The following is a 20638-nucleotide window of genomic DNA, read 5'->3' on the forward strand; positions in this document are numbered from 1 at the left end:
AAAAAATTAAAAAATAGTATAAATATTTGAACTAAAGAGGTTTCGAGGTGCACCTAAAAGTTACCCCTTTGCACCCCTAGACATATACATACATACGTAGTATGTAACTCTACACGCATTTTTCTTCAGGAGAGAGCTAGGCAAGCCTGCTTATTACATCGATCATGATCCTAAAAGGAGTAAAACGTCGTCCTCACACTTAAGGCCTCCTTGGACCCCTTTATTTTGACAATAGTCAACAAGCAACATGGCTCCAACTTACACTCTTTCCTCATTGTTGGGTTAATTTTTGCATAGTAGTGGGGCGCTAGAAGGAATTAATTGAAGATCTTGAAATCTTGCGCTATTGTGGTATTAATCCCTAACCGCTATTGACCAGAAGAGAACACAACAAAGACCAACATGGTGTACGGCTCATGGTACTGTTTGTCTTTTCATGTCTCAATCTAGTATATATGTATACTCATCAGCCCATACATGCATGCTCTAGCTTGTGGGCCGGCGCCCCTATTAGCTAATTTATGAGTGTGAGTACAACTGCTGGCTAATCTAATTATCATCTCAAGGCTTAATTTAGAATTACTTCCGCCCATAAGACGCTATACATGCATGCTATGAGGATGCTTCCAGAAGTGCAGGTTAGTAAAATTACATAGGAGAGAGAGTAGCTTAGGAATTAGCTAGCTCTCAGCAAGACACTCAATGCATTGTGATGTTTGGAGAGATAGCTCTCCTAATTGTATTAGCGATCTAGTTCCTGACTGAAACAGGATTGTGATATTACTACTTTTGATCAACAATGAATGCACTCTTTCTCGCACAAAACAAAATGTATTACTTCTAGCCTCCGATCCTGTCCTCACAAATATGAAGCCAATTAGGTTTGTCACATATATCAAACATTTTAGTTAGCTTTGATCATCGGTATCTAAATTTAGATTGGCAATACAAAATTGGTGTTGTTGGTTCATCACGAAAAAAAAAACCTGGATAACATATAATATAATTATTTGTATTCAAGGTAATATATTTCTATAGACATTACTAGTTGAGTTATCACACTAAAAAACATGTCAATATCCCAATGCAAAGACATATAATTGTGATTAGAGAATAAGTAAAATGTATTTTACCGTTGTAATTCTAGGAAGTTACTCCATAACGAAAAAATCGACAAGTAACGCATCCAGTGTATATTTGCTCAGAATCAAAACATGGTCTTCACATGTCAGTAGGAAATGAGTAGCCACACTAGTGGGCTGCACCGTACCTCATGGTTCATGGGTCAATAGGGTAGTTATCACTAAATCTATATTTGTAGATGGAGCTTTAATCACATATTTTCCACGATGGAAGTAAATGTGCTCATAGGACTGGTCAATCGCCAACGGCCCCCATCGCCTTCGTTGCGGAGTACATCATCGAGCATCGACCTCTAGAGGTTATGTCGGCTTAGAAGACCCATCATGCTTTTATAGTATTGGTGATCTTTCCGGTTACGCCATCGCATCTCTCTGTCTAAAGGAAGTTGATCGAGTACACACACAGTGATGAGACCCATAAATGGGATTTTTGTTGTGTTCTTGGGTGCATGGACCTTTTATCAAACGATTTCATATTCAATAGCCATTCATGTATATGTCTATAATATTCCATTTTTCTCATCCTTTTGTAATTTGGTATATGCGATCGGCTTTGTTGGATAAGCAAATTCAGCCTCGTCCCAAATGGCATAATTGACCTAGTTAATTTCTGAAACGCTAGGCATTTTTTCCATAATGTAAAAAACATCCATGGCGGTTCCAATTCTGCCTATCAGAAGAATTTTAACCCCTGCATGCATGCATGCGATCGACGAGGCTCAAAGAAATGGTCACCGGCCGGCTGCCAAGAATAAAGCGCCAAACTTTTAACTCGTGCAGAGCCAGATGCGCGCCATGCGCTGTTGGTCCGCATATCCCCTTCGTAGGACGGATAGCTAGGGTTCGTGCCCGCCCGTGTTTAGAGAAGGAGATGCATACTGTGGCGTCCGCGTGGTACATTTTGCACGGCACCAATTCCGGGAAGAAGCCCGTGTGGTCTCGTGCGTGTCTCGCCCGGTACCATCTCTGGTCACTTCGGGATTCAATGCCGCAATGATGAGGGACATGGACTTTGCTGGCCCGTGTAGGTGTAGCTGAGATCTAGTAGTACGTACGTACGTACGGTAAAAGCTAACCTCTTGCTTTGCTGGTACTGCTGGGCCTTGTTTAGTTCATCCTGGAAACCAAAAAGTTTTCAAGATTTTCCGTCACATCGAATCTTGTGGCACATGCATGAAACATTAAATATAGACGAAAATAAAAACTAATTACACAGTTTAGCTGGAAATCACGAGACGAATCTTTTGATCCTAATTAGTCTATAATTGGATAATATTTGTCACAAACAAACGAAAGTGCTACAGTTCCGAAAAGTTTTCACTTTTCGGAACTAAACAAGGCCCTGTTTATTTTCACTGCTCAGCAAAAAATGAATGAAGAGAAATATGCTAGGCACGGTCTAACAGAGCACAAGCCTGTATGGCCCCCATGTTACCGGGCCGTGTCTCCGTAGGCTATCGTGCCTGACTGAAGGCTCAGACACAGTACGTGGGCCCTTTTTTAGGCCGGACTGGCCCAAAAAGGACGAGGTCTATTAGTCTTTCGGGCCGATCTATAGCCCGCTATATAAAAAATACCAAATTTAATACAGAATTTAACAATACATAAGTATATCTCACATTGAAGTTACAGACATTGATACTTCACAATTCACATAACACAATATACTCACAGATCATATTTCACATGTCAAAAGTCATAAGTTTCACAAGTCACATAACTTGATACTTCAAGTTTCACAAGTTTTCTGATACCGGGCCGATACCCGTGTCATGCCAGTTGTTAAAAGCGGGTCGGGCCGTGCCGCCCGACGGACCGAGGGGTCGGCCCAAGCACGGCCCGCTACGTGCTTCGGGCCGGCACGGGCACGGTTAGGATCGGATCGTGCCATGCTCGGGCCGAGCCAAATCATAGTGCTTTGGGTCGTGCCTTTAGTCCACGCGCATGCTCAACTTTAGGCGAGAGGAGGGTGTAAGAGGGGTCTGTCGTCAGTCGACCGATCGGCAAAGATAGAGGAACGGCGGGCTTCGCAGCATGCGCGCACGCCGGCCGCGCGCCATAGACCTAAAACGTGAGCGCGCCGTGCGGCGGTGGCGGCGGCCTGAGACACGGTCAGTGGCGAGGCCGGCGCTGCCCAGTACGTGGTGTCTCGCTCGGCAGCGGGCCGGCGTGAGGAGCCCGCGCGCAGCTGTACGTGTGGCACACCGCATGTGGCGCCCTAGAGCGTCCCTCTCCTGCAGCATGGTAAGCTAGTTTGGGTGCGTGCCACGTCTGCTGTAGATAGGCCGGCAAAGCTGCAGCGTGTTTACTGCCGCGCTTCATCTCCGATCGTGAGATCGACTTGCGCCGGACTGCCAGACGCACACTGGTCTTCGTTTAGATGAAAAAGTTTTTAGATTTTGACACTGTAGTATTTTCGTTTTTATTTGACAAACATTATTGTTTAATTATGAAGTAACTAGATTTAAAAGATTCGTCTCGTGATTTACAGTGCAATTAGTTATTCTTTTTATCTATATTTAATACTTCATATACCGCGAGATTCGATGGGACAAACCTGAGAGCCACTACTACGTCGTTAATTGGAGGGGCCTGGCGACAGTACTGCGTGCTGTGAGACAGCAAAGGGGGCGGGGGGCGAGCGTACGTACGGGCATGGCCGTATGCATGGGGGTGGGGGACAAAACGAAGGAGATGACTGCTGCTGCGTGCAGTGCTTGCTACTACGAGTCTGCCCCTCCGATCCTCTCTCTCTCTCTCCGCTGCCCATACTTTTTCATGTGTTCTGAACTTCTGAGACGATGCTATAGCAGTTCTCTCGATCGTGCGTGTGCGCTTGGGAGCGAGCGAGACAGAGGCCAGAATGAATAATAAACCAATGAATACCATACTGGGATAGATGGGTGCATCATTGGCAATGGCAGCATGGTGCTGTCCCATCGATCACAGAGCCTTTTCAATAGTCGTCAGTCTCGTCTTGCCCGGCCCGGCCCGGCCCCCGTGTACTTGTTTGTTCGTCTTCCTTCTATTGGACATGTACCCGCTGTCCTCTTCCGGCCACGGATCTCTGTCTCCGAGGTGCTCCTGTGTCCGGTCAGCTGATGACATGCATGCTGTGCGATATCATGTCACACCTCGATCGGATGCCGATCAGATGATGACGATGAGGAGGCAGCAGCAATGAGCACGATCGATCCCCACCGCGCGCGCTATAATATAATGCAAACAGAGAGCTGCATGGATTGGGCACGCATTGTGTCGTCCTCGGTGCGCGACGTCGTGCATCAAATCGAACCAACGCACATGCTGCATGTACGTCGACCAATCAGACGTAGGATATATATATACACCAGTCTATCATCACACTAGTAGTAAATTAAGCAACGAAACAAATCAGATCGAACACGGTTACGATCAGTCAGGCGCTTGTTTCCAACACGTACTACTTCCCGTTCGCTTGTGCCGTATTTTTTCTGCCAGTCAACGGTGTTTTTCTCTCGTAAATCAACAAATAGTATTTTCAGTCTTTCAGATCAGCGAACAACCTCACGTTGCAATGCAAATGATAGCCGCCCTCCCAATCTCCCAGAGAAAGCATGCATGCGGTCGGTCGGTGTGGAGATGCAACGTGCCATGTGCCAGCGTTCGTCGCACTGACACTACCTGGACATGAACAAGCGTACCTCCGAGCCAGAGCCATCGCCATCGCCATCGCCATCGGAGCTAGCTAGGGCCACGCACGTACGGCGGCCGCACCGGCACCGGCACCGCACGTACCAGGCCAGGCGCATGCTGCTCTGCCGGCAATGCATGCCTGGCCTGGCTCATCGACCACAACATACATCAAATGGCCGCCGGCCGAGACTGCCTGTGCGCCCTGCGGCCAGGCCACCGTGTGCCCGCCTGCCTGCCTCGCGGTTCGATGAACAAGAAATCGGCCGGGGTACAAATGGGCCACAAGCAGAGCGAAGTTGGGCCATCAGCGTGGGCCGCCGCCCTGTTTAGGTCTATCTTATTGTGAACAATCAACCCAGCAAACTCCAGAGAGGGTGGTAACTGAAATGCAGAACTACGTGATGATTATATGTAACGTACTACAGTATACACAAAACTGAAAACGTGGCTCGGCCGCGAGAATTTGGTCGCACAATCGAGTTGAGCTTCCAGTCAGTCGCAGGCATGCATGAAGGCAAACTAGATGCAAATTCTATAATTCCATCTCGGGTTGGATGATGAAAAAGCAGCGAAGGCTTATCAGAACTAAAGCACTGCAGCTGTACTGAAGGCTAGTTTGCCTTCAGCGCACGTCACAAGCAATTAACAAACACAAACACAAGATTAAAAAAATGATGAGAGTGTTGTACTCCCTCCGTCCACGAAAGAGTCAATTTCTAGACTTGTCATAAGTCAAACTTTTTAAACTTTGACCAAAGTTCTAGAAAAAAATGCTAAGATTTATAGTATCAAATTAGTATTATTAGATTCATCGTAGAATATATTTTCATATAATGTGTATTTTATATTATAGATGTTGTTACTCTTTTCTATAAAGTTAGTCAAACTTTAAAAAGTTTGACTGGCACGGATCCTAGGAATTGATTCTTTCGGGGACGGAGGGAGTAGCTATTATCTCTGAGGTTTGGTTGCTTGTTGCCTACCTCCTCGTTGTGGCGAATCCTCATCAAGTGATAATTAACGCACTAACTATTATGATAAGCTTAACCCATAACTTGAGCGCCGCAAGAATTAATCACGTGGTGCACTACATCTTTTTTTTTGGGGGGGGGGGGGAGTGGTGCACTACTCCATCTAGCCACCACAAGCGTTTTAAGGCCTTGTTTGGATTGAAAGAAGCGCATAAGAAACGTACAGGGAACTCACCAGAGGAATAGTCTTCTCTCTCATCGTTTGGAACAAGGGAAGCAGCAGCAAAGTTCCCAAAGGAACGGCAACTGCACCTATATATACTTTTTGGAGGAACCAGAAAATGAGCTAGGTCTGAGCTCATTGGAAACTTCCCTACGTCCGTTGGATGCCTCTCTTTACGTTAAAAACACCACTTTTCATCCTCTTCCTATACGTTTTCTATTCCTCTATTTTGCAATCTCATTCCTATTCATTTCTTTGTTTTATAATCCTCTATTCCAAATAGGCGCGTTTCTTATTACTATAGTTGCTCATTCCTATTCTTTTTCTCTGTTTTTATATATTCCTTTGTTTATACAATCTCATTTCTTTCACTATAGTTGCTCTTTTTTTTTTGAGAAGATACTGTAGTTGCTCTTGTCTCAGGGGCAGTACTTTAGAGCCCGTTTACACATGTCCAGCCCAGCTATCTTTTTCTCTTTTTAGGGGAGCCCAGCCCATCTATCTGAAAACGGCCGTGTCTCAGGGCTTAGTAGCCCAGCTGCCCGAGACGCCCTCCCACAGCTGTTTCCTTCTCCGTCAGCCGCGCCGCCGCCCGCCCGCCCGCCCGCCTCCCCCTCTGCCAGCCGCCGCGATGGAGGCGCTCCACGAGGAGATGCCCTTCGACCTCGACTTCCACCCGTCCTCACCCCTCGTCGTCACCTCCCTCATCACCGGCGATCTCTGCCTGTACGCCCTCCCAACCGCGCGCACACTAAACCCTATCCCTCCCCCCAAGTTTCCCGTTCCAGTTTGCTTGTTCTTATTACCGCCACAGACTAACCGCTTCCAATCTCGTTGGTTTCACAGGTTCCGCTACGGCCCGGAGTCTCCGCCTGAGAGGTACTCACGGAAGCTCTGTTGCTGCTCCTGCCTGCTCTGTTAATTTCACACTTCGAATTCTGCCTTGCGGTGCTCGGCGCTGTGTTGCTTTGCTTATAGCATCAGTTAGTCATACGCTTTCTAATAAAGATGGGCTGGGCCTTTGTGATCTAAAATAGCATCAGTTAGTGTTTCTTGGTGGTGTGCCCACAGTTCTCTTCTATAACTATATACTCTCTATCTGCTGACTTGAATTGAATTGCAAAGATAGAAATATCATGTGTTTAGTGCATTCCGTGATTCTGGAGTCTTTCATTGAGGTTGTGCACTTGTGCTTTGGCAGTTCGAAGGTTGATTTCATGCCTTTGAGATTGATATTCACTTCGTTTTCCTTTGATACTAAGGTTATTTTCGGTAAAAGCTCACAAGGAGTCATGCAGAGCTGTTCGTTTTGTGGACTCAGGAAAAGGTAATGCCTTATTGCCTTTTGTTATCGAATTCTGTTATTATACCTGCCAACCTGTGTACCCACTTGCGCTGCATTTTATGGATCATTCTGATCTTTGTTTCGTACTCTATTATGCATTCAAACACGGTACTACAAATTAGCAGCTTTAAGCTGGCAATGACAATCTGGAACTAATTGGGAGGGGAGCACACCTTGATACATCCTGTTGCATGCCTTATGTCTTCTAACCATATCCTGATGGTTTTCTTGATGTTGTGGTTTGGTTCAGTGATTTTGTCAGGGTCAGCTGATTGCTCAGTTCTTGCCTCTGATGTAGAATCAGGCAAGGCCATTGCCCGCTTGGAGGATGCACATGAGTGAGTTTTGTTAGTTTTCAGTGCTAGTATTTATTTTGTTTGCGGAACTAAACATTGGTCCATTTGTAACTTGATTTTAGGAATGCCATAAACCGCCTTGTCTGTCTTACTGAATCTACGATTGCCACAGGTGACGACGAGGGCTGCATTAAGGTATGAAGCAGTAAGTCTGCTGGCCTAAGATGTTAGGTGCTAAAAATACAGTTCACTTTCATCATTTTGTTTCCAGTACCTTCCGTCCTTCACATATCGGGTCATACGAAAATAAGCATTAACAAGGTTATTTATATTACAATGCTTGTGCCAAGCATTACCGAAATCGCTGTTACAAAAATGTTCACTTATGTCTGTTTTTGGACTTATGTGACGTTTATGAGATGACTCCTTTTGCAGAAAGTGTTTTTTATATGCAATTATCTTCTATTAGATGTATAACGTAGTTTTTGATTTAGTTATCCTTGTTCTTTTAATTTTAGGTATGGGATACCCGGGAACGATCTTGCTGCAACAGTTTTGAAGTCCATGATGATTACATTTCAGATATGACCTATGTGGCTGACTCGAATCAGATACTGGCCACAAGGTACAACTAGATTCCTTGCAGTTGAGATGTATCAAACACAACTGAAATATTGTTTGCATGGCAAAAAACTAGAGATTATCAACAACCCTCTTATTTTATTTCCCAATTTTTTATCATGAGAAGCAGGCACAAATATTCCTGTTATTAGTTTTGCACTTAACTACTACTTCATGTGATTTTTTTAATACCAGCTAACAAAAGACATTCTATAGTCACTGAAGGTGTATTCCCTCCATCCACGTATAGTAGGCGTAACTGTTTTTTTATTTTGTCCTCAAATACAAGGTGGCTCTGCACATGGCTGCATGCCGCATTTATGCTGGGACCCTTGGGCTCTGGCGCATGCAACTGCCCATTGGCCGACACGTTTTTTTTTTTTTGAAAACGCAGGAGATGAAAATAGGGGGGGGGGGGGGGTCCCCAACAGGATCCTCACTCATACGGGGACCAGATATAAGTGAGGCGATTACACATACACAATGTTTAAACACATAGTGAACAAGAACACGACCTTAGCTAAATGGACCTATTCAACCAGAGTCAAACCTAGCCCTTCAAGCTTCTTAACCCCAGCCAAGCACCAGAGGCTGTGCTCATTTCCAAATCCTGTTAATAGAAGGGGAAGCCCCCTCAAAAACACATGCATTCCCTTCCAAATAACCCAGGCCACGGAAGTCCACAGAGGGGGAAATTTGCATGCACGTGCAAGCTGTGTGCTCTGCTTAACGGCACGTGACAAAGAAGCATGGGCTGCAGTTATTGGAAGGCGAAACCAAAGGGAGTCTCCTAGAAACACACAATAATTAACTAGTTCCTTGGTTTTTGTGTTTTCTGAGTTGCGCCTACTATACATGGACGGACGGAGTATTTATTTGCAAACTATTTGCCTGTCAAATTTATCAAGTCTATTCTGTGCATGACACCACATTGTAACTAAGGGTTATACTTCTTTGTTCCTTGTAGTGGGGATGGAACTTTGTCTGTGAACAACCTCCGAAGGAATAAAGTGAGTTGCCCTTGGAGTACATAGACTCTTGCTTCTAATGTGTTGAATTTTGTGTTTTAGGACTTCTTATCAACGGCTATCATTTACTGATGAATTATTGTAAGTTTTGTAATCTCGTAACTGTTTCTGATTTAAATACCAGGTAAGGTCACGATCTGAATTTTCAGAAGATGAGTTGCTATCCTTGGTGGTAATGAAGGTACCTATTTTTGGCAAACAGTTTTGCTGAGCATCATTTCTGTCCTGTTGTCATGATAATTGAATTTTAACTTATTCTTTGTGACTCTCAGAATGGTAAAAAGGTTGTTTGTGGAACTCCAAGTGGAGCGCTCTTATTATATTCATGGGGATACTTTAAGGATTGCAGGTAACCATATTTTTATCACACAACACTAACTGCTGAAATAAAACAGCACAAATATAAAACTTCATTAATGAAACTTGTTTTTTTTGTCTAATGCTATTTGTATAGTACACCCTCTGTTCTAAATTATAGTTTAATTTGGCTTTGTCCTTAGTCAAACTTCTCTAAGTTTCATCAAATTTTTTAGAAAAATATAGTAACATATACACGATAAATGCATTATCAAAACATATTTCATGAATAAGTTAATGAAATGAAACAAATTTAATGTTGTAGATATTGGTGTTTTTTTCTATAAACTTGATCAAAGTTAAAGATTTTTTACTTAGGACATACTAAAGTGACATATAATTTGGAACCGAGGGAACCCCATCATTCCATCAACGTAGTTCTCTGGATGCGGCGTTCCCTAAATTTTGATGCTTATAAACATTGCTTGTATGTCTCCTACAATGTTTCATTGGTAGGAGCTCCTTAGAAGGATCTTGACATCTAATATTCATAGCTTCCTAAACATGCCACTATGAGATGTTGCCAGTCTGCTCCCTTCAGTTTCTGTGGTTTAGACCCAATTAATTCTGCAAGTGATGTGGTCTAAAGTTGTTCACTGACATGTCTTTTTGTGGTTAGTGACCGCTTTCTCGGACACACGCAATCTGTGGATACAATGCTGAAGGTTTGTGGGACCCTAACCTTATTGTGATAGCTGTCATTTTTGCCCTATTTGTGTATTCATTTTTATTATTGTGTTCTAGCTGGATGAAGAAACTTTGGTTTCTGGTTCATCAGATGGTGTGATCAGGTTTGGAATTCACCACTGTTGCTTTGAGTTAACTTCTCACTTCTCAGGCAATTTGCAATTTCCTGTTAGTCTGATGGACTGCTGTTCTGACATGAAATCCTTGTTCTCTGTGTAGATTAGTGGGCATCTTACCTAATAGGATAATACAGCCACTTGCTGAACATTCAGAATATCCCATTGAGGGTCTTGGTATGTGTGTCCATTTGATTGTAAGATTTAGTCGGAAAAACAGCATATTCTCATTTCTTATTTATGCTATGCAGCTTTCTCAAATGATAAGAAATATCTCGGCAGCATCTCACATGATAAAATGCTGAAGGTGACAATTTTTCTCATTCTCGTTTTGGTGTGCCCATATGTTCGTCTGACTTGACATTTTTTTCCGTTGTATGCAGCTCTGGGACTTGGAAGAACTCTTGAATGGCTCACAGGTAGTCAATGGTGATGAACCTGCTGAAGCTGGTAGTGATGATAGCGATGATGATAGCGATGATAATGCGATGGATGTAGACATGGCGGCAACCTCTTCTAAAGGTGAGATTTTATATCGAACTATGCTGTGTGCCATTAGCATGATAATCCTGCTTTCTGGGTTCGCATTTCTTCTCTGAAAGCTGTTCCTTGTTTCTCTCTGGGGGGTTTTCAGGGTCAAGGAGTAAAAAGGCAGGTAAAGGAAAGTCAAGTAGGCCGGCGTCGGATTTCTTTGCAGATTTATAGATGTCAAGTTCCCAAGTGAGAAGCTGTGTACTCTCTTTTTTTTTTGTTGCTGTACGGGAGTGTGAGTGGGCAACTTTGACCGCCGGTGCAAGGCATGCCGAATGTTGTTTTTTAAGTATATTGGCTGATGGAATATTAGAGGTAGAAGCCTTAAGTGTTGACCCAAACTGTTACCGAGTTTACTTATGTTGAGAATTGACCTATGCATGGATTGCTATGTCTGTTTTACCGTTCCTAATTATAAGAAAGAATTAGAAAGAGGCGTGTAGAACTTGTAGATAATCTTGTCTCCTTTGTCTAATCCTCCTCATCAACAGCAACATATAAGAACACACATGAGACAAGCATGAGTGTGTCTGGGAGTTATCTCTTCATTTATCCACATTGATGGTTAAAGTTTCTTTCTTCTCGCTCTTTTTTACATCCTAAACTAGAAACTACATTCATGACCTCCATGTCTCATGTGATTCATACTCGTGACCCGTGTCCAGCGGTGATCTATACATGAGTCTGATTGAGAGTCATGATTGATACACGAGTCCAATTTCAACATGTATTAGGTTGTATCCTTTGCATTCCATAATGATATAAAATTTGATTCATACACATATTGGGTTACGTTGCAACACACGAGCATGTTTGCTAGTGGTAAATAATATATCCCCTGTTTATTTGAGCTTATCAGCCGAATTTACCTATTATTCAGCTGTTTTTCTCTCATAACAAATCAACAAACAATATTTTCTGCCATGACTTTGAGTTAAGCGAACAGGAGCTAGTAATACACAACCACAGGGACATGTACACATACTTAATTAACTAGACAAGGAGATATGGGATACAATTGGTGTTCAGAGTTTCTGATGCTGGAAATAAGCTGTTTCAGTTCTGACTATAACACAGTCGATGATTTTTATCCAAACAAAAGTCGGATTTGTATTAGAACAGGGTCATGAGATCCTACAGATGGCACCCAAACCCATTTGAGATTATCCCTTGCTTCTACTAAACCCTCTTCTTTTGTTGTATTCAGTTGGGAAAAAATATAGGCCCTTGGGGATTAAATCCCTTGCTTCTCCTAAACCCTCTTTTGTTGTGTTCGGTTGAGAGGGAAATAATACAGGGATTGCTGCTCAGCCCTAGTTGCCCTGGGCTTTGATGCTTTTACGTTTCTATACAGAAGTACAGCCATGTCAGGCGAAAATTATCAGTTCTTGGAAGCTAGACTTGTTCACTTCTAGAAATATGCGCTCAGGTCTGCTAACACGACAATATATTTGATGACTAACAAAAACAAGAGTAAGTGATGTGATACGCCGCTCTTTGGCCAAGAGAATTCTCTAAGCTGCAACAACTTGCCCTTCAAGCCCTTCTTCCTTTGAAGACTAGAGATTCTTATCAAGCTCCTCTCCCTCAAAAGATATAACTGCCATAAAAAGAGAAAATGCCATTGTAAGTAGCTGCTAGCAACTAGTATAAGCCATTGCTATTTATATTTCAGCCAGGTTAACAATCAATGTGTTGCTTCAAAAATAATCTGCATATTGATTGAATGAAGTGTCCCACACTAGAGCCAAACTTACAATTTAGTATATGCTACTCTGACTGAATCAAGAGCAAAACATGTAATGTTTCACGTCTCTATCAGAACAAAGGAGAGAGAAGGGCAGTACTAAGTGTCCTTTACTGCAAGTATTATTTCCTCCTTTCTGTTGTGGTAGACCCAATAGAACAAAAGAAACATGAACAGGCGTAAGGAACCATTGAATTTTTGGTCTTAGCTACCACTTGCTGCATATAATTCCCATGAGCATGCGCAACATGCTTTGTGCTTCCAGAGTTTCAGTCAAGTATCAGAAATGACCCTTAATATCTGCAGACCATGTAAATAATGGATGCTTTTGTCAAAACCATCAACTAATGCATTGTGAACTAACTGCATATGTAGCCAAGATTCCATAAAAGTTGCAACATTGCACATACAGGAACCACACAAATTTTTTGCCTGCCAGTCCAGAGTGACGAAAAAAAAGCAAATGTAATCACTGTGGCATATATTCAACTAATTACTAGTATGCTTTGTCAAGAAACATTCACAAATGTAATCACTGCAGCATACTTATGAAAAATATATGAACATCAACATTATACAATCTAATAGAGTGAAAAAAGAAGGCATAAGTGATTTGCACCACTTAGAATTATCCTCATAAATGATCATGATTTAGAATATCCTACAAGTGTAATCACAAGGCTAACTGTAATTATTGATTCCCATTAAATCATAGCAAAAGCTGCTAGCAATATAACTTCAACAAAACCAAGTGTAATCACTGGGCTAGTGTGGTCAGTCAATCAAAACTAACTGTAATCATGCAATTAGGAGGCTGAAGTATGTTCAGCTATAAATCATATGACGGTATGAAACAGAAGTATTTATTTGAGGAAAAAATAGGATCAAAATTGCTCCGGTAATTTTTTTGTGCTAATTAAGTAAACGAAAACCGACATAAATTATTACAGAGGTCTGTCCCAAATGACTGTTGGCCAACAAAAAATGCAGGGTAAAAAAAACAAAGACAATGTGAAAGTTTCACTTAATTCTAGCAAGCACCAGACCTCTACAGTAAAGATCCAGGCAGTGAACAGAACAGGCTAGTCATTACTCGCTAGTGCCAGTCAAACGATAGAGTAGCATTACAAATAGCAGGGGAGTCTCATTCCCTACCCTCTGCATTTGATTCCGAAGCAACCTCACCTCCCCATTCACCTCAGGCCTCTGCAGCCATGAACCACAAGCAATCCTAAACCAAAATGGTATGTACGCATCCATCCTGGCTATGAATCCTAAACCAAAATGGTATGCACGACCCATAATCACAAGTAGGTGGAGTCTAGCTTTTGCTATGAATTATTGCTAGCTATCTCCGAATATGCTGGCTTCTATATTCCTTGGAGTACATTTGCCCGGCATGACAGATCTAACTTTGTCTGCAGACTGCTAAAGTTGGAAAGAGAACCGGAGAAGAAAATACTTCAAACTGACAGAACTAGCAGCATAATAATGGCAAGAACCCTAGGGCGTGGCAAGAAACCTAGAGCAGGAAAGGATGTTAGAAAATACAAGGGCCAACATATCAAGACTCTGGAAGAACTGACCAAAGCTCAGCTCCAGTAATTTATTGATTCCAGTTCCCCATTGACAAAACAAAATGTTTGTGCATCATTGCATTAGCAAACAAGCATTATCCGATTGAGCTGTATTAAATTGCAGGAAAGAAGAGTTCAAGAGAGACTAAGTCCTGTTTAGCCCATCTTGTGAAAATGGATTAAACATGAGCTAATTATGGGCTAATAAGGGCTAATGGACTCTAACCACAAATCAGCCCTCATTAGCTCTTATTAGCCCACATTTAGGCATTCTAATTGGTATCCAAAAACATGGGCTAATTATTAGCTCTGCGATCCAAACACCCCCTAAGTGTGGTTCAGTCTCTGTGTCACAAACTCTTGTGCATTTTCTTTGCTTGTGATTGTGATCACACCAATTGGACTTATCATGGGATTTATTTAAGCCCACTGTCATTGCAATAAACAAACCCCACTTAAGTTACATGTAGAGAAGTCCAAGAATAAATGTACTACTTTACCTTACTTAAAGAATATTTTTGTTCGTTATAAAAAAAGAATCTACATTTTTCACCAACAATCAAGCATATAAAAAGAGATTATTAGTACAAGTACATGGCAATGCGTGAATGTTAAGAAACAAGTCCATCCCAGCCAACTGCATCATCATCAAGCAATTAAAATCATCTCCCAGCCAAGTAGGGACAGGATCCACCACCCATTTTTTTACTCTCAATAATTCCCCACTCGCTGTTCTGACTTGACATAGAGGGACGCGATGAACACCAAGACACCACTGTTCTGACTTGACATAGAGAGGGATGCAATGAACAAGCAGCATAATCTCTGGCATGGCGCTGGGTCCTCGCACCCAAGAACCCTAGGGTGGAATCAAGAACATGCACCCAAGAACCCTAGCTAGGACTGAGAGCAGGGGAAAGAAAAGGAGGGCAGTGCGTTACCGGCGAGAAGACGGCTGGAGAAGATAGACACTGGAGTAGAGCACCGAGTCGCCGTCGTGGATCTGCAGCAGCGCCGCCACACGCCCCATACCATTGCTTCGTCTACCACTTGGGGATTCGTTCCAAGCAGTAGGACTGGAGGGTCAGTTCCAGGGCCGGGGTGAAGAGGAATCGCCAGGATAGGCCAGGGCACAACACCACAAACACATCTTTCTCTACAGGCCAGGAATGTTTCCACACTAGGCCGACCCACGGGGGTTGGGCCCTGAACCTGGCCATTCCCGGCCAAACAAACAAGGCCTTAATGTTCTGCATCAGCAAAACTGCAATCTGCAGCCTATCATGTATTCTCAATTGAGAAGATGGGTATCCATATTGTCTTGGTTCACAACATGAGATCCACTACTTGTGAGTTTACAAAATGTACAACATTGCCACTAACCGAGAAGGAGATGGGTATTTTAACGAAAGCAATAGTGAAAGCACATGCAAGGAAGGAATTACCATGCTGTTTCAGATTAAAAGTAATTTCTCACGATTCTTTTCAACAGCAACAGCATCCTCTGACATGTAGAAATTGATTATTCAAATTCCGATAGCTCTAGCCACAACGTTGCAAGACATCTGATTTTGGCAGTGGCAGAACGTTCACGACAATGTCATACAGAGATGCCAGGATCACTCATCATCATCACCAGTTTTCTGCTTCTTCCATTTGTAAGCAGCTTCAAGGATCTTCAGGTTTGGTGCTAGAGCAACTTCATCAGGGAAAATGTAATCTATATACTCCTCATACCTGAAGGATTAAGCAAATTTCATGTCAGTACATATATTCCATTGCTCCAGAAAAAAAAAAGGAAAAAGATATATTGCAAACTTTTCGAGAAGTGTTAAAAGGGAAAACTGAGTAAAGAGCATACGCTATAGTGGACCCATCTTCTGTAGGGATTGGTCTCTTCCGCTTGACTTTTCTGGGCGCCTTCTTTTGCACTAAGCTGACATCCCCGAGATCACCAAAGCTCACTTCCTTATTAAGCCATTCTTCAAGAAGCATAGCTCTTTCCTCCTTCAACTCTGGGGCACTGGTTCTGAAGTAGTCGAATGCCCTTTCAAAGATAGCTGATCATCAAAACACAAAGTGTGTTATTTCAAGTCCGCAACGAGTAAATGCCAAAACATATATGGTCGGACAATGTAAGATTGATCTCTAACTCATTATTTACCTCTACATTTTTGGACCCGCTCGATCTGCTGTTCTTGATAATCAACTTCATTCTTTTTCTCCTCACTTTCACTGTCTTCACCGCCCAAGCCAGCAGAGGCCTCAAACTCAGCATAACTGATCCATACCTTCAAATGCTTTGTCCTATCAAGCAGTCTTTCATATAGTTGCCTTGTCCTCTCAAATTCATTTTCATCGATTTCAAACTGCAAGTACTCCTGTGAGTTAAAGAGCAGGCCATGAGTTGGTAAGCATCCATATATAAAAAAATCAACAAATTTAGAAGTACTACTGGAAGTAAACAGCACCAAAGGAGTTAATCAAAAGCGTAAGAAAGATTAACTGACATTTTCAGAGTGTTTCAAATGTCAAAGCGATATGGACTACTGCTGCATCAAGTAGACTAATAGATTTGCAGAACTTTTAAACGGCACCTAATAAAAATCATGCAGTGTCCAAATGCATTTTCAAAACAGATAATTCAAGCAACTACTCAGCAAAATGAGGCAGACAAATCCAACAGAAAACAACAGCACAGGTGCTTTAACTTTTGAATTACTTGCACTGCTATCTGACTTGGAACTTTGCAGGTATTTATAAACACCAAGTAGTAAGTCTACTGAAAGGTCCAAGAAACTAAGCAAAATTGCACACTAACTTATGCAAAAGACAAATCACCTCAAGCATCCTAGGCAAACATGTGTAAGAGTAAATGCAGAGCAAAAGTTATTTCATAAACTAGCTCTGATAAAACAGATTTCAATGTAGAAGCATTGATGAAACTATATTTTATAAATCACACCTCATGATGTCTATGTCTAGTAACGAATATAGTACGAAAGGAGAAGATATCCAAACCACAAATTTTACGGTAGAAAAGTTGTGCCATGAAAAAAAAGGATTCTGGTTCAGGAACAGTAAAAATAAAATATAAAAATGCATACCATTTTAGCTTGAGACAAATTAATTTTAGGATGTTACAGGCTACAGCCCAATGTACAGATCTCCAAAATCCAAGAAAGGTAAGAGTCTCTAATAAGCATATTTTGCAGTTAATCATCATGGCATTGATATAGGAATGAACATGATCAACTAATACCTTACAAAGTTTTTCATGTCTGAACAATTCATAGTCAGATTCAATGCTTTCCTGTTCAATTAGAATACTACCAAGAGATGTGTTGAACTGAGGCTACAAATCTGAAACTATATCGAGCAACGATCAAACAATCCCATGACATTAGTGACTATTCACCTACATGGGAAGGGCATAAAGAGAACAGGGGCTAAAATACAGGACACTTAAAAATACAAGCGCAGAACAAAGAAATGTTTCTGCAGCCTCAATGGTTTCACAAACTTTCAGGAGAGATAGAATAGGTAATGCAAACAAATTAGCAAATCAGACATCTGTACAGTAACTTATTCTTATCCGAAGGATGGTGCCTCTTAAATAAAGGCCCCTAGAGAGCAATGGATTGTTCACTAGAAATGAGCTATGGTGGTTTTAGTAACTAGGGCAACATAATAGCTATTTACAATATCATTTATTTATAATAATAATAAAACAAATGCATATATTATACACCACTATACAAACCATATAATGTATTAATGTGCATAAGCTAAGAATACAACAACTCTGCAAGAGAACATACCTTCCACAGAACCTCTGGTGTATCAAGGGCTGGCTGCACAATAGCAAGTTCATATATTGATCGAGCACGATCAGTCTCACTAAGGTTCTTCTCCAATTCGGCATACTTCCTCCATGCATAACAGTTTGCTGGAGACCATTCAATATATTTCTCATAAAGAGTCCTACAGCGGTCAAAGTTGCCCAGATAAAGCTCGATTTCAATATATTTCTTGAATATCTTGCCCTTTGGGGCCATTCCAATTGCATTCCCAAGAATTTTTCTTGCAGCATTCAGATTTAACTGCCTTATCTCAAACTGGGCCGCCATGAGCCACATCTTTGCAAACGTGAATTTCTTGTGAGGAATCAACCTCAGGCATTCCTTGTAAACCTCCCTGGTCCGTTCTATGTCTTGTGCATCTAGCTCCTCATAAAGTGCATAATTAATCCAGAGGTATATATACCTCTGCCAATATCGCTTCTCCTCTGCGGGGGGCACATTGGCAATGGCCCTCTCGTACACCTCCCTGATTCTGTCCTTATTCCCAACACTCTCCTCCAGCCTGATATAATCAAACCATGAATCGTAGTTTAGTGGGTTCTTCCTAACCTCATCCTCGTACTGAAATCTTCTCTTGCCCACAATGGCATCCTCAATTCCCTCACGGTCACCAAATTGCTTCTCAAATGCCAGAAACTTCCTATACAGTTCCTCAGCACGACCCTTAGGGACCCTGTCCAGAGCATACTTGTATATTGCACGTGCACGCTCAACCTCACGGCACCTCTCTTCAAACTCTGCAAATGCCACAAATAACACCTCTGCATCCTCATCATCCGCAAGCAGGTCTGCTGCACGCTCATACACCCGCCGTGCCCGCTCTACTTCACCGCGCTTCATCTCAAACTTAGCATAGCGGATGAAGGTATCTGGCCGTGGGTGCTCAGCCACAAACCGCTCATAGATAGCCCTGGCACGCTCGACCTCTCCATACCGCAGCTCAAACTTGATGTAAGAATTCCAGCCAGCTGTGTCGGGTCGCCAAGACATCCAGCGCTCAAACACCTGGCGCGCATTGGCAACTGCACCAAGCAGCTCCTCCATGTGGATGTACTTGTACCAGAGCTGATCCACCCGGGGCAGGAGCGACACCGCACGGTCCCAGACATTCCGGGCGTGGTTGACAAACCGGTTCCGCATCTCGAATTCGGCATACTTGAGCCAGAGCGTGTGGTCGCGGTGGGCGACATCGAGCGCGCGCTCGTAGACGGACCGCGCGCGCGCGAAGTCTCGCTGCTGCTCCTCCCACCGCGCGTACTTGACCCACGCCGAGACGCTCCACCGCACGCGGCGGATGACGTCCTCGAACTCCTTCCGCTTGCGGAGGCGGTACTCGGAGAGCTCGTGGGGGTCTGTGATCTTCTGCTTGGGCGGGCGAATCTCAGGCTCCTGCCGCTCCCTGGCCTCCCGGAGGATCTGCTCGGCCGTAATCTGGATAGGCGCGGGGGTCTTGTTCTTGACCCGCGTGGCGCGGGGCAGCTTGACCTCGGTGTCGCGCTTGGTAAGGAAGCCAAGACTGGGGTCGGAGGCGGACGGCGCCTTCGCCGGATCCCCGCCGGCGGCGCCGCCCCGTGTAGTGAGCGCCATGACCGGTATTAGGGTTAGGGTTTGGGTAATGGGGAGGACGAGGACGAGGAGACAGGGAAAGCAGTAACGGGATGGAAGGGATTGGGAGGGAGAACTGAGAGGCGTGGTCTCCGGGAGAGACGGGTTCTGGGCCTCCTGATTGATTGGACCTGCTTGAAGTTTTTCTTAGGGGCTGTTTAGATTGGGAACGAAAATTTTTTGGGTGTCACATCGGATGTGTCGGAAGGATGTCGGGAGGGGTTTTTAGAAACTAATAAAAAAACAAATTACATAGCTCGTCAGGAAACTGCAAGACAAATTTATTAAGCATAATTAATCTGTCATTAGCATATGTGGGTTACTGTAGCACTTAAGGCTAATCATGGAGTAACTAGGCTTAAAAGATTCGTCTCGTGATTCTTAACTAAACTGTGTAATTAGTTTATTTTTTTATCTACATTTAATGTTCCATGCATGTGTCCAAAGATTCGATGGGATGGATAAAAAAATTTTGGGTAGGGAACTAAACAGGGCCTTATGCCCTGTTTAGTTTCCTACCTAAAATTTTTTCATCCATCTCATCGAATCTTTGGACACATATATGGAACATTAAATGTATATATATAAAAATAAACTAATTACACAGTTTGGTTCAAAATCACGAGACGAATCTTTTAAGACTAGTTACTCTAAATTAGCCTTAAGTACTACAGTAACCCACATGTGCTAATGACAGATTAATTATACTTAATAGATTTGTCTTGCAGTTTCCTGACGAGCTATGTAATTTATTTTTTTATTAGTTTCTAAAAACCCCTTCCGACATCCTTCTGACACATCCGATGTAACATTCAAAAAATTTTCATCTTCAATCTAAACAGGGCTAGGTGAAA

General features: G+C 42.8%; 2 protein-coding genes across 7 annotated transcripts; one reads left to right on the forward strand and one right to left on the reverse strand.

The window, feature by feature from the left end:
* LOC8085141 (WD repeat-containing protein 55) lies at positions 6528 to 11420 on the forward strand. The gene is made up of 15 exons (XM_021448397.1): positions 6528 to 6737; positions 6858 to 6890; positions 7274 to 7338; positions 7607 to 7694; positions 7775 to 7847; positions 8171 to 8277; positions 9241 to 9283; positions 9426 to 9482; positions 9574 to 9650; positions 10278 to 10323; positions 10403 to 10449; positions 10565 to 10638; positions 10713 to 10768; positions 10845 to 10983; positions 11096 to 11420. The coding sequence occupies exons 1-15, from the start codon at positions 6643 to 6645 to the stop codon at positions 11164 to 11166; spliced, it is 1071 nt and encodes a 356-aa protein (XP_021304072.1). The 5' UTR covers positions 6528 to 6642; the 3' UTR covers positions 11167 to 11420.
* On the reverse strand, positions 11949 to 19901 carry LOC8076963 (crooked neck-like protein 1). Of its 6 annotated transcripts, none has more exons than XM_021448394.1 (7): positions 18138 to 19901; positions 16481 to 16697; positions 16178 to 16376; positions 15762 to 16053; positions 15258 to 15528; positions 12750 to 13039; positions 11949 to 12592 (listed from the first exon to the last, which is right to left on the reverse strand). In XM_021448394.1, exons 1-4 carry the CDS (start codon positions 19764 to 19766, stop codon positions 15936 to 15938), a joined length of 2163 nt encoding a protein of 720 aa, XP_021304069.1. In that variant the 5' UTR covers positions 19767 to 19901; the 3' UTR covers positions 11949 to 12592; positions 12750 to 13039; positions 15258 to 15528; positions 15762 to 15935. The 6 variants fall into 6 exon arrangements, with proteins under 6 accessions (XP_021304069.1, XP_021304068.1, XP_021304070.1 ...); XM_021448393.1 differs by having other exon boundaries at positions 15258 to 15566; XM_021448395.1 differs by lacking the exon at positions 15258 to 15528.

Source organism: Sorghum bicolor, chromosome 9, assembly GCF_000003195.3.
Source record: "Sorghum bicolor cultivar BTx623 chromosome 9, Sorghum_bicolor_NCBIv3, whole genome shotgun sequence".
NCBI classification, from domain to species: Eukaryota; Viridiplantae; Streptophyta; class Magnoliopsida; order Poales; family Poaceae; genus Sorghum; species Sorghum bicolor.

What these genes read in the sequence shown, in the direction of transcription:
- LOC8085141 (XM_021448397.1), top strand. Translation starts at nt 6,643, where the DNA reads ATGGAGGCGCTCCACGAGGAGATGCCCTTCGACCTCGACTTCCACCCG. An exon ending in ACAACCTCCGAAGGAATAAA is followed by an intron (nt 9,284 to 9,425) that starts GTGAGTTGCCCT and finishes TTTAAATACCAG; the next exon opens with GTAAGGTCACGATCTGAATT. An exon ending in TCATCAGATGGTGTGATCAG is followed by an intron (nt 10,450 to 10,564) that starts GTTTGGAATTCA and finishes TTCTCTGTGTAG; the next exon opens with ATTAGTGGGCATCTTACCTA.
- LOC8076963 (XM_021448395.1), bottom strand. Translation starts at nt 19,766, where the DNA reads ATGGCGCTCACTACACGGGGCGGCGCCGCCGGCGGGGATCCGGCGAAG. An exon ending in CACCAGAGGTTCTGTGGAAG is followed by an intron (nt 16,698 to 18,137) that starts GTATGTTCTCTT and finishes TTTAACTCACAG; the next exon opens with GAGTACTTGCAGTTTGAAAT. An exon ending in GCGGGTCCAAAAATGTAGAG is followed by an intron (nt 16,377 to 16,480) that starts GTAAATAATGAG and finishes TTTGATGATCAG; the next exon opens with CTATCTTTGAAAGGGCATTC.